We start from the raw sequence: 13,599 nt of genomic DNA, 5'->3' as shown, positions 1-13,599 counted from the left end.
TGCCCCATCTAATGGATGGTTTGGATCATCGTATGGTGCGGGCCATACCATACTTTTAATAATAAAATGCAATTTATTTTGGCTACCGATGTTGGCACTACGATTTTTTGATAATTGCATACACTCACTCACTCAGCTTGTCTTTATTATTTCAACATCTGTCAAAAGGTTATTATAGTTCCCAAAATGCTCTCAGAATCTAATTAAAAGGAAAAGACAAGCTAAGTCTATGTTTGGGGGAATCTTGTAGCCGATCCACAGAGTTCCTAATAGTTTTCCTAAAAAAAAAACACTTAAAAATATACAAAAAAATGGCATTAATTAACAGGGCGAGGCGGGGCGTGGCGAGGCGGGGTGGGGCAGGGAGGGGACAACTCCATCCCCTTCCCCTTCCCCTCCTCGCATCGGGGAATGAAAATCAGGGAGTGTGAATATTTAAGGTCCGACATCCATTCACGTTCACGAAGAGCAGTAGATAAATAAATAAACATCATCCATGCATTCAAAATACATAGACATTGATCCATGCATAGAGTAGTCACATCATTAAATGAGGTGATGTGCGAGAGCATTTAATGCCATCAAAGATTGATACTTAAGTTTCCACCATTGCCACCATGTCATCAAATCCAACCAGAGCATAGAGTAGTCCGCTTGTAAAGAAATCACTTGACCTTAGCATTCTTCTATCATTTTATTTTATTTTGAAACCAATTACCGATGAATTCTAAAACTCTTATGATTGTTATCTTTAAGTTCAAAACCATTAGCATACAAGATCATATGCAAATAATTTTATAGGCATCCAAAGAGACCCTCTACACTGTTTCTTTTGGTGAAAAAATGAGTGTATAATTTGCTTTACGCCCATTTCTTTGGGTCCCACCAGACATATATAATTTGTTTCTTTAGGTTGAATTGTGACCCATTGTTTTCTCCACTGACCCATTTTCTTTAGGTATTTGAATCATATGATAGTTCTGCTACTTGTTTTTTGTCTACTTGGACTCTCTTGCTGAAAACTACTCTCAGCATCTATCACATGACCTGTTTTTCAGGTGGTAAAAAAAAAGAGCTAATGGCGATGAGGAAGTTTGCAATGTTTACTGATTTTGTTATTTTCATAACCCACCTCTAATTTTAATTAGAAAGGACAGATTTCTTTTCTAATTTCTAAAACATGAATGCAGTTAAATCATGCGTTATATTTCACAATAATATGCAGGAAAAGGTTGTGTTTGTGACATGTGGAGATGATAAAATTCCCGACATCCAGAAACTAGATACAAAATTTGTAAATAGGTTGTGCCCCAAAAAATCATTTCCGTATGATGATCACAATCCTACAATCTATAGAGGTTGCATAAGATCTAGTTCCTATTTAGATCGGAGGGCTAGGATCAGCCTATGGAAATAATATTTTGGGACGCAACCTATTTAGGCCCATCAAATGGACGGTTTGGATTATCCTATGATGTGGTATGGGTGGGGCCTACGTTGTTCAAAGATAGGCCCACCATTCCACCAACGGTTTGTTGGGCCCACCAACTGTTTGTGTTGTGTGTGTGTGGAGAGAGAGAGAGCGGTCAAATGATGGGAAACGTTAACCAGCCGTCAAGAGGGGGGGGGGGAATATCTGCGCCTTTTAATAATTGCACAAACTTAGCTTGTCTTTTCTTTCTTAACGGGCTTGTGAGAGCTTTTTGAGAGCTGTTTTTTACAGTTCTTTAAATAATAAAAGTCAAGAAGCTTTAGTGCAAATATTAAAAGGTTGTGCTAATATCATTTCCCTTTTGCACTGCAATCATTAAATTACCAAATCGAAAGGAAATGATGCTAGAATCCCCATGCCAAATGGAAGCTGAAGATATGTTGAGTATGGCCCAACTTTTCTACAACCCATAATTCAATGTTTTTTTTTTTTGATTGGCAAGCTGAGGTTAGGCATGACCCCCACCAGATATATTAAAAATAGAGAGAAGAGTTACAGGGGGCCCACAAGGACAGCACAAGCACATAAGAAGTAACAACAAAATAAAACAGAGAGCTAACCAGAGGGGAAAGTCACAAACGAAGGTACTGAGTTCCTTTTCCATCTTCATCAATAAGGTTTGTGAGCTCAAGAGTGGATCCCGAGCCAGGCAAATTCCAACCTTTTAAAGGACAATTTCTCTTGGAGAGGTAATCAGCCGCTGAGTTTCCCTCCCTCCAGATGTGGAAAATCTTGTGATGAAGAAAATCAGACAGTGCTGTTTTAATTCTTCTGATTCTCATAAGCTGTCTCCAAGGGATCGTCTAGGAATCGTTTAGGATATCAACCACAAACTTGGAATCAGATTCCACCCAAATATTTCTTGCATTAAGGGTAGAAGCCAGAAGAATTCCTTTTTCAATTGCATAAAGTTCAAGCTCGAAAATTTCTTCTTTTTCCACATTTTGAGAGAAAAGGGAAATGCATTTACCTGAGTTATTACGAATCAACCCACCGATTCCGCCGCCATCATCATCCAGAGATGCATCCACATTGATTTTCAGTTCATCAAGAGAGGGAGGGATCCAGGAACACCATTTTTTACTTAGATCATCAAGAGAGGGAGTATTTAATCTATACCCGAATAAGGAGGCTATTCTTTGGTTTGCAGTAGAATCGGTGTCTGTAATATTGAGAGAGTTTATTTTGAGTTTGGCTTCAACGAGAATTTCTTTCAGGATGAGAGTTTTGTGCTTGCTTATACCTTCAAAGATTCGAGAGTTTCTTTCTCGCCAGATTTTGGAAATGGCATTGGAAAAACAGAATTTAAGCACAAATGAGGACTGGTTGATCCCACAAGAGCTCTTTTTTAACCATATTGCTTCTTCAATCAGGGAATTTTTCGGGTTTCTGTGGTGCCCAGCTCTCCATAATACTTGTCTCCATATCCAGGCTGAATACCCGCAATTAAAGAACAAATGGTTTACTGATTCGGGGGCTGAATTGCAAAGAACGCAAGAGGAATCAGATTGGGGGTCTCTGCTGAAAATTCGATCTTTGGTGCTCATCTTGTTTAGAAGGGCCTTCCACGATGTGACAGCATATTTAGGTACATGTCCTTTGAACCACACAATATCAGTCCAATGATGTTTTGGGTTGTGGACTCGAATAGAGTTCCAGGCACTTTTAGTGCTAAAAGATCCATCAGTAGAGGGGGTCCAAATTGGATAGTTTTTATTATCCTCATTTGTGATTGCAAGCTGGAGTAACTTGAATTCTTCTTTAAGGGAATCTTTATGCATAGAGGGGATCCATCCATCTCTTCTGAGGATTTGGGAGAGGGAATTTGCGGAGGCTAGAGACGATGCAGTACGAGATCGCAGAAACAGGGAAGAGATGGTACCTTTTGGGTGCCAAGGTTGATTCCAAAGGTCAATCTCGTCCTCTTTACCGACATTATAGCAAATGAAGGGTCTTGAAAGATCCCGAGCCTTTATCATACCTCTAACACCCCACGAAGGCTTGGCTGGCATTTTCATTGTCCAGATGTTTTTGGTCTTGAGATATTTGCTGTTAAACCATTTGGCCCAGATTGAATCTTCATTTTTTATAGTATTCCAGAACAACTTCATTTGGAGAGCTTTGTTAACATCATAGAGTTTGCGGATACCCATCCCTCCTTCAGCCTTTGGTCTGCAAAAATCCTCCCAACCTGTAGAATGGTATTTTATTTGGCCAGTATCGTGACTCCATATAAAAGCTCTGCAGATTTTTTCAATCTCTTCCATGACTCCTTTCGGTAAGTTAAATGCTGAAGACCAGAAAATTTGGAAAGAATTAATTACAGATTTTATGAGTTCCACTCTTCCGGCTTGATTGAGAAATTTTGTGCTCCACCCTGAAATCCGTCTTCTAATTTTAGATATCAGCAATGAGCAGTCTTGGATTCTCAGATTTGAGGTGAACAGAGGGATCCCCAAATATCTTATTGGAAAGTTCCCTTCTTGCATTTTGAGGGTGACCGAAATTCTTCTTTTCACTCTAGTGCTTGTTCCAGAAAAGAACACTTCACTTTTGTCAAGATTAACTTCCAAACCTGAAATCTTAGAGAAGGATTTTAGACAATTTTGAATACCCTTAGCAGTAGCTAGGTCCCCATTAAGAAAGAACATGAGATCGTCTGCAAAGAGTAAATGGGTGATGGAAATATCTTTGAAATGGAAAGGAGTAGAAATTTTTTCTTTGGAAAGAGCTTTTTCAACCAAGATGGAGAGCATTTCCATAGCAATGGTAAAAAGGAGGGGGGATAAAGGATCCCCTTGCCGTAAACCATTAGAGGAAGTGAAATGCCCTTGAGGAGTGCCATTAATCAAGACCGAAAAGGAGGGTTTCTCGATACAAGCTCGGATCCATTGGATCCAAATACTGTTAAATCCTTGGTCAGACACGAAGGAGAGAAGAGATTCCCTGCAAATGTTATCAAAAGCTTTGGATAGATCAACTTTGAGACACATAGAAGATTTGGAGGAATCAAGATGAAATCTATGAAGGATATCATGGGTTAAGAGAATGTTTTCATGAATACTTCTACCTTTGATGAAAGCTGATTGGGCAGGATTTATGAGACAATGGATTTTGGATCTAAGTCTATCAGCAAGGATTTTGGTTATTATTTTGTATGAGAAGTTACAGAGGGAAATCGGACGAAATTTTGCAGGCGAGGATGCATTAGGGCCTTTGGGGATGAGAGAGATGAATGTGTCATTTACCTCCGAGAGAAGCTTGCCGTGCTTGAAGAAGTTCTTGATTGCTTTAATGAAGTCATTACCTACAACATACCAAAATTTTTTGAAGAAAGAGGCATTGAAACCATCCGGGCCAGGGGCTTTATCTCCATTTGCTTTGAAAACTGCAGAAGTGATTTCTTCATCGGTGACGGGAGTGGTAAGGCTATCTGCATCTTCAGGGGAGAGAAATCTGCAGGGAGAAGGGTTTCTTTTCTGCTGAGATTTTCCATTGTTCAGAGCTTTGTTGAAAAATTCAACGAAAATTTGAGCTATTTCCTTAGGATCAGTGGCTGAGGAACCATCCGCTCTCTGGGTAGCTCGGATATTGTTTCTGTTCTGACGGCTGTGGACCCCGATCCGAGAGAGAGGCGCGGTGAGGGACGTGCCCCCACGCGCTAACAGTCTCTATGGATCATTCACGTGAATGGAGAGCTCTACCAAGGAACTCTCGAAAGAAGTGCCCCTCACAGCATGAGTGGCGATACAAAAGGTGAGATACCTCTCGATTCGGGGACTAGCCCAGATTCGAGGCGTACCTTAAACAAAGAAGAGTCGCCATCCAAGGAAAAAGGCAAATGGGCCTTGGATCCCATACTATGCTCTGTTGCAACGGATAACCAGAGATATAAAATAAGGTTCGTGCCTGGTTACGAATTCGGAAGGTCTAAAGAGCACCTCATCCGCCCAAGTGCAAACACCTGGTCTCTTATGCCATTTACTTAATAATTTTGAAGAGCTTTGGGGGAAAATCATATGAAATGGGAATGAATATCTCCGAGAAGACGTCTATCTAATCATGCATGTCTCGGAGATGAAATCAAAGGCACACAAGATAAAATAAAAGAAACATGTGTCACCTAAGCATAGCTAGGTTATAAGTGACATGCCTAATGGGTGTCTAAGTTCTGATGAACAAACACATGCATGACACACCAAAAAAGTATAAGGTCTGCGCAATAAAGTAAGAAAACACTGCAAAACATAGAAAATGACTCGATACCATACAACCCTAAAACTCTAATCTATACCTAGGCCCGAGTCTTTAGATGATCTGATGTTCATCCATAGAAGCCTACGTATCCCCGCCTCCACGAGAATCAAGGCAACGTAGTTCTTCGCACCTATTCTAAGCTATGATGCCTAAGACATCTAGACCTCTATCCTAGACTCGATCTAAAAGACCGGACTAGTTCTTAAAGCTTCTTGTGTGATTATTTAAATTCCAATGGATTGTAGATTTTAGGACACCCTATATGCCCTAACTAAATGCAGGTTAGCCCTAAGCCAATGCAGGTGGTTCCTATAATCTATGTGTAGCTAGGCTGTACGCCCTAAGGGAAACAATGGGATCACTAGCATATCCAAGACTTAATCATCAGTCGGCGATATGAATCGCCAACTGACTGGACGGAGGCGCTCCTATAACTCTAGGACAAACTCCTAACTCTAACACAAACACAAACAAACCACACAACACATCAAAGACAAACTCAAAACTCTAAAACTCTTTATCTAGGACAAACTACTAACTCTAGAGGAAGATCTTGTTGAAAACAAGGTTTTGAAGATTTTTGGTATTTTTTTCTTAAAATGGGTAAATGATTTATTTACAAAGGTTTGGCTGAACCTGAGATAAGAATCTCAAGCTGCACTACGTACCTCGTGGAAGAGGATCAAGCCAACGTAGTTCGAAACAGATTTCCTAACTACTCCTAATGACTCAAGATTTTTTAGATTTTTGGTTTTTCAGATGTTTTTGTTGTTTTTAAGTATTTTTGACTCGAGGGGGACAAATCCTATCATCATAAGGGGAGGACAGACTCCGGATATCCCGCAAAGGTTGGACAGCATCCTATACTTTGCGGGGGAAAAGAACAGAAACACAACTCTGCAAGGGTTGGACAGCATCCTATACCTTGCGAGAGTGGATAGAAAAACACATGATTTGATAAGAGGTAGAATAGAATCCTAACCCCTATGATGATAGGACTGACTCCGAAAATAGGATTCTAAGAAGGAGGTGCTAATGAGACAAAGCCTGTCTCTTAAAAGAAAAAGAGATAAAGAAGGGTGCTAGTGAGACTATCAAGCTAAGATAAAACTCACAAGTAACAAGGAAAAAGAGACCTTGCGCATATTTAGCAAAGGTAAAAACATCCAGCCGGGCCGGACAGCTACCTAGCCCTAGGGTGCAACAAATGTGCAACCCAATACCCATAAGGGTAAGGGGTATGTTGCCAAGCCGAGTAGGATGTTCTCCCAAAACCAAATGATGCACAAAGAGGAGGTTTAGCAAGAAAATGAGACTAGGTAAGTCTCTTAGACACAGAGGTAGGATAGAGAAAATACTAACAAGGAAAAAGAGACCTTGTGCATATTTGGCAAAGGTAAAACACCCAGCCGGGCCGGACAGCTACCTAGCCCTAGGGTGCAACAAATGTGCAACCCAATACCCATAAGGTAAGGGGTATGATGCCAAGCCGAGCAAGGTGTTCTTCCAAAAACCAAAAGACGCACAAAGATGAGGTTTAGAAAGAAAAATGAGATTGTGAGAGACTCCTAAACAAAAAGATAAGCTCCAAGAGAGGTGCTGACGAGACACGGCATGTCTCCTAAGGATGGACTCACTAACGAGACAAAGCTTGTCTCTAAAGGATACAACTTTCTCTGTCTGAGACATAGCCTGTCTCCCTGAGAGGACTCTAGAGAACTCTTTCATTGCCCTTGCAATGAAAGGATTTCTAATTTCTAGGGGATACACATCATAAAGACTTGGATAAGTCTTTAAATAAATGAGATGAGTGCTATTTGGACTAAGCGAGTCCCCTAAGGATGGGCTTAGGCTAGCGCCTTCATCGCCCTTGCAACGAGATGGATTCTAATATCTAAAGAATCTTAACAGAAATCTATAAGACTGTGTTAGTCTATCAAAAAGAGAAGAAAAGGCTACCAGATAATCGCAAATTTTATTCTAAGAATAAATCAAGTGCTAAGCAAAGAAGAATATACAATCAAATAGCAATCATAAAATGATAAATAACATTAATTAGTCCAGACCAGCCGCTGGATAGCCTAATAAAGTAAAAACAATATCAAAACACTTCAAAACCAACCACAAACCCCAATACGGGGACTCCAATGAAATCAGATGATGCCAAAGTAATCATCTGATATCAAATACACATGATAATATTTCTAATCCCGCCTTGAGATCAGACAGTACTCATATCGATAATATCGAACAGAGTAGTCATCTGATCTCCTTCTTCCTATTAACAATTTATTTAAATAGGAATGAGTACAATAAGCTTTAAGATAATCTCACCTGAATAATCCATTTATCTTCAGAATCTAACTCAAAACTTAAGATAAAAAGAAAAGTAATAAACTCTTAATATTTTATACAAATGACCTCCATTTCAGAATATTTAAATAACAAGCAGATGATACAGAACCTTGCAGTTTAAGGATAACCCCATTAATATGCTTGAAAATTCTTTCGTAAAGTTATATATAAAAAAAAAAAATGCTATTATCAAACCAAGAAGTGCCAATGAGGAAGTGGAATCAGCACAACCACTGTTAGGTGTTTTCTATAACACAAATTATTTTTTATTCATCTGAAGCATGTTGGGCTGAAATGAAGACGGACTCAAACAGGGGCTGAACTTGGCAAAGATTGGGACAAATTTCATGGGCAGAATCTATGCCAAACAGAGACAGATTTATGTACGTGCAATGTGTTGAAACAGGAAAAACAAAAGTTTTATCAATTGGTTCGAGATACAAGGACAGATACACATAACTCAGGAACTGGTGCATGAACCGATGCAAGAACTGATGCATAAACTGATTTTTCACTAAAATAGTATATGTAACGCAAGATATAGAGCACCTATAGGGTTGTTCAGGAAAAAGAAATGCATGCTCATCTATCATGAAGTATGTATTAGTGACTTATGATTTTCTTCTTTTATAGAGTTAGTGTAAAGACCATTTTTATGTATACTTCTAAAAATAATAATATCACAGAACATAGCATATGTATGATAAGAGTAGACTTTATTAATCTTATTAGTGAGGCATTGAATCAATAAAAACCAAATTTGGATGAAACATATCATCAGGGAAGTTGGAATCCAATATTAGACATGAAGAGAAAATGCTTCAAGGGCGATGTCCAATAACTCAAACATAAACTAAACAATATGGAAGCCAATAGCGAATGACATTTTCAATGTCAAAAATGCATAGGAAAATATCAGAATTCAGCTCATGCAGTTAATAAGCATGACAGTGTCAAGTATTGGCAAATTGAAAAACTAGTGTAGTCACTGCCCTATTTTAACACTCTTATAGACATACATGTTCATGGACACACACACACACACACATACATATACACACACAATCACACACCAACCCATACATATATAGACATATACCTACTTACGCACATTTGTACACACACACATGTACAGACACACATGCATATACACAGAGAATGAATGTTAAATAGCAGGCAATATCTAACTTTCACTTGATGCAGGTATATTTCAAAACTAGAATTTCAATCATTAGCTTCTTATCAAAGCATGGGAATAACATGTACAGTCTATTATCCCTTGAGAGTAGTTAAATTTCCAATCCTTTTCTCTAAAAAAAAATCAGATTATGCCTATATACATTTAACAAAAGAAATAGCTAGATAAAGTATATGCTCGCAAGAAAAAAAAAAATTTTAACACACCCCATATAATTAACTAAAATATAAGAGACACATATGATTTATCAAATCTCTAAACTGAAAATGATTCAAAAACATAGACAAAACTACTAAGATGAGTATGATCAATACAGGTAACAAAACAGATCACACGATTCATGAAAATAATACCTGGAAATAGCAAATCCAATATTTCTTCCTTGCTCGATCTCCTTTTTCTTTGTGCAAGCTTAAAAGCAACAGATTCCAGCAGAATCGCTTCTACCAGTGGGAATCACAGCTGAATCTTATGCTTAAATGCGGAAGAATTGCAGAGGAAGGAGAAGATCGAAGAAATGCACCGGTCGGAGCTCTGTCAGTTTCACCGGAGAAATCGATCGGAGCTAGGGTTTAAAGGTTTTATTATGAGGAGAAACCGATCAGAAAATGTGAAAATCAATGAGATCTGAGGCTGATTGCAAGTGAAAGCTTGAATCTAGAATTTATAAGATCAGATCTAAGATTTAGAGGTTTAATTCTGAGATTTTGAGGAATAGATCTAAGGTCTTGAACTCAAGCTTAAGGTTTAACACAAACACACAGTGAAAAACCTAAAGTCTCTACAGAAAAACAAAGAAGAAGATAGCAAAAGAAAAATCGACCGAGTTTAGCCAGATTCCGACCGAAATTCCGTCGGAGAAAATGAAGATCTGCCGGAGAAGGAGAGAGTTCGATCAGAAATTCTGCTGGGAGAAGAGAGAACCTGCAGCTGGCCGATGATGTGATGAAATGAAGACCGGATTCTAGAAAATTCCGCCGGAGAATCGATCGGAGGAGAAGAAAAAAGGGATCTGGGGAAAAAAAACGAAATGAAACCCTTCTTCTTCTTTTTTCTCTCTTTCTGCGAAAATGTTTTCTCTTTTTTTTCTTTTTTTTCGGCTTTTTTCGTATATATAAAAAAAATGGTTGATAATGGCACTACTGCTTGATGGGCGCACACATGCGCGATCCTGACTAGCTAAATCACCCCCTTGTTTTGATAACTACACAAACTCAGCTTGTCTTTTGTGAATTTTTTTGTCGGATTTTTTTGGAATTTTGCCAGGACATTTCTGAGGTCCTAAGGCTTCTAAAAATGTATTTATGGGCACTTAAGGTCTTTGGATGATTGGAATTTTCCTTCAAATACACGGATTTCAGGGTAAATGAAAAACTTAGTGGGCCACCCCCTATTTACACTACACACACCCTTTCAGCCTGATTGCTGGGCAAACGAGTCCCGATCTCGATGAAATTCTGCAAGGGGTTAGAAGAGACCCTAATCCAGCCTAGGGCGAAGTTTGAGACCCTAATGCTGAGATTCGGATAGATTTGGCATGAGCCGGGAGGGTTTAGGGCTTAGTCAAAATGGGGTGTCTACAACGGCTCTTGATGGCGGAGTAAAAAAATTTGGAATTTGAATCTCCAAGATTCAGCCATTGGATGCGAGATTTTTGTCTGAGAAGGCTTTCTTCTTTTTCCATGGCAAATTTGAGATCGATACAAAGGTTTTCTTTAGCCTGATAGAGATCTGCATTTCCCGGGTTTGAAGCAATCAAAGATTGAGTATGATCCAAGTCCCTTCGAATGAAAGGAACAATGTTGTCTACACGCCCAAACACCTGATGATTCCACTCCTTGATTTTCAATCTAACTTCCTTCAATTTTTTTGTAAGAACATACATTGGATTTCCAATAATTTTGATGTGCCAGGCATTTTCAACAATCGGGTAGAGAGACAAATCTTGGAGCCACATGTTCATGAATTTGAAAGGTTTAGGACCAAGGCTGACATAAGGAGAAAGGGTAACCGTGAATTTGGAATGGTCAGAGATACCTTCCGTAAGAAAATCGGCAAAGGATTGAGGGTTTTGAGAGATCCAAAGGTCGTTTACTAATACCCGATCGAGCTTAGCAAACTTTCTCTGCACTTGATTATTCGACCAGGTATAAATATGACCAACAGAGAATAAGTCATCTAAAAAACAATTTGCAATGCAACTGTTGAGCTCTTCCATTTCGGAGATGGATCCCAAGCTTCCTCCCAATCTTTCATTTTGGAAACGAACCACATTAAAATCTCCAGCAACCAGCCAAGGGCGAGTAATTCTCGAGGTTATGTCCTCCAAATCAGACCAGAGAGACCTGCGGGAGATATAGTAATTGTGTGCATATACTACAGTTAGATCGAACATGAACTTTAATTGAAGGAAAAGGACCTCACAGTGAATAAGCTGGCTGGATTCTTCTTTTATTGAAATTTCTACAATGGAGGGATCCCAAAGGATCCAGATCCTCCCTTTGACGACGGCTGAATAATTTCCATGAGATTTCCATCCTTGGCAAATTTTATCAGTAACTTCTGCAAGCTTATGGGCTTTGGCTTTAGTTTCAAGCAGGCAGCAGATTGGGAGATTTTTTGAGCGAATAAAATTAGTGATCTCCTTTCTCTTTGAGTTAGAACAGATCCCTCTAATGTTCCAGGTTCCTAAAATCATTGGGAAATATTGGGGGATATTTGAGAATGGGGGGCTCCTTTAGAGGCGACAGTGATAGGTGGTGGGATAGAGAGAGAGGAGGACGGAGGTGGGGTACCTGATGGATGGGTACTAGAAGAGCAAGGTGAATATCCAGGGGATGAGGTTGAGAATGGGGTCTTTGATTGGTTCCCAAGTTGTTGAGGATCATCCGGTAACAGGGTACTAGAATTGTCAATGGGGCAATTTAGGACAGAATTCTGGTTTCCATGGGGTGAGAGAGGCCAATTTTTGAGATCTGATTGATTTGGGGATGAATTCGGACAGAGACTTGATTTGATAGGGTCTGAGGGAGAGGTTTCGGCCCTGACAAGGATTGTATCTGGAGAATAGGGATCAGAGGATTGGGCCATTTGAACGGCAACTTTGCAGAGCTCAACAGGAGAGGAGCTAACTTTTTCCGGTAGACATAACGTTAATGGTTCTTCCTCCAGTTCAGCCAGAGTACTGAATTTGTTAGAAGCGGAAGGGGTGGAGAAGTCCAGGTAATGGGAGGTTTTGGGGATGGCTACCTGGGCTTTTCCTATATCAGGATTAGAGGGGAGAACCTGAGATTTCGGGATCCATTCTTGTTTTTGGATTGGCTTTTGAGATTCTTGGGTCAAGGGACATCTGGACTGGGTATGACAGGACCGAAATCTTGACAGGATTTACATGCGGAGGGTTTCCAATCATACTCGACTGATTGAATTTCAATACCCGTGGGAGTATGGATTCTAACATGATCGGGAAGGGGGCTATCTGGAAAAACTTCGATGCAAACACGAGCGAATCCGAGCCTGGTAGCTTCCGCAGTTTGAGTATCCATGTATAGAGGCATCCCTATAGTGCTTGCAAGTTTGCCCAATCCTTTTGCAGACCAGTATTTTAAATGCAGAGCTGGAAACTTGATCCAAATTGGGAGTTTAGTGAGCTTGGATCTATGGAGAGGACATCCCGGATACCATCTCTGTAATATTCCCTTCCTCCGTAGGTGGTTATTGGCCCTTCAAGGATTTTTGTCCAATCTTCCTCTACAAAGAATTTAAAGAGGAAGAAATTGTTGGGGAGCACTGACATTTGAAATTCACCTTTAAGCTTCCATTTTCGGAGGAGATGCTCTTTAAGGGCAGAGAGATATGGTTTTCGTCCGATGAAGTACCCAAAGAGACAATTACTCCATCTTTCTTCCTCAAAATCTTCCACAGCGAACTCGGCGTCAGTAGTACCAATATCTGAGAGAATGGGAGAATGAAACTCAATTTTCGTGCTTACAGGTTTTTCAATCTTTTTGGAAAAAAGATTATTCCAGGGGCCATTTTCCTGTTTATGCCAGTATCCATTCTCTGGAACTTCAGGGTCAGGGAGATTTGCAGGGAGAGAAGCGAGAGATGGCGGGGGGGTATTTGAAATTTGAATTGAACTATTCAAAGCGGGAAAAGTCTCGGGGGAGATAAAGACTGGGCGAGGGTTACTGGAATAAGATCCCGCGCGATCTAACCTCGACTTAGTCGATGTAGAAGGGGTTAGGTCAATAGAGGGGTTTGGTTTCAGGGGATGGGATGAGGCTTGAGGGGCTGA

At 39.9% G+C, this 13,599-nt stretch overlaps 1 protein-coding gene across 1 annotated transcript; it reads right to left on the bottom strand.

Annotated features, from left to right (window-relative positions):
- Positions 1–2,295: 2,295 nt before the first annotated feature.
- Positions 2,296–12,847, bottom strand: LOC143892085 (uncharacterized). Its single transcript, XM_077396556.1, has 4 exons — positions 12,761–12,847; positions 12,098–12,656; positions 10,884–11,990; positions 2,296–4,799 (listed from the first exon to the last, which is right to left on the bottom strand). Exons 1-4 carry the CDS (start codon positions 12,845–12,847, stop codon positions 2,296–2,298), a joined length of 4,257 nt encoding a protein of 1,418 aa, XP_077252671.1.
- Positions 12,848–13,599: the final 752 nt, after the last annotated feature.

Source organism: Tasmannia lanceolata, unplaced genomic scaffold, assembly GCF_043159265.1.
Source record: "Tasmannia lanceolata isolate RefF3 unplaced genomic scaffold, GAP_Taslan_0.1 ptg000002l, whole genome shotgun sequence".
Classification (NCBI taxonomy): Eukaryota; Viridiplantae; Streptophyta; class Magnoliopsida; order Canellales; family Winteraceae; genus Tasmannia; species Tasmannia lanceolata.
This window is presented reverse-complemented; position numbering and strand designations above follow the sequence as displayed.

Coding starts and splice junctions, on each gene's coding strand:
- LOC143892085 (XM_077396556.1), bottom strand. CDS start 12,847: ATGGATACTCAAACTGCGGAAGCTACCAGGCTCGGATTCGCTCGTGTT. Junction 11,991..12,097: donor TTCTAGTACCCATCCATCAG/GTACCCCACCTC, acceptor CAATGATTTTAG/GAACCTGGAACATTAGAGGG. Junction 4,800..10,883: donor CTCCGCCATCAAGAGCCGTT/GTAGACACCCCA, acceptor GGTATGTTGTAG/GTAATGACTTCATTAAAGCA.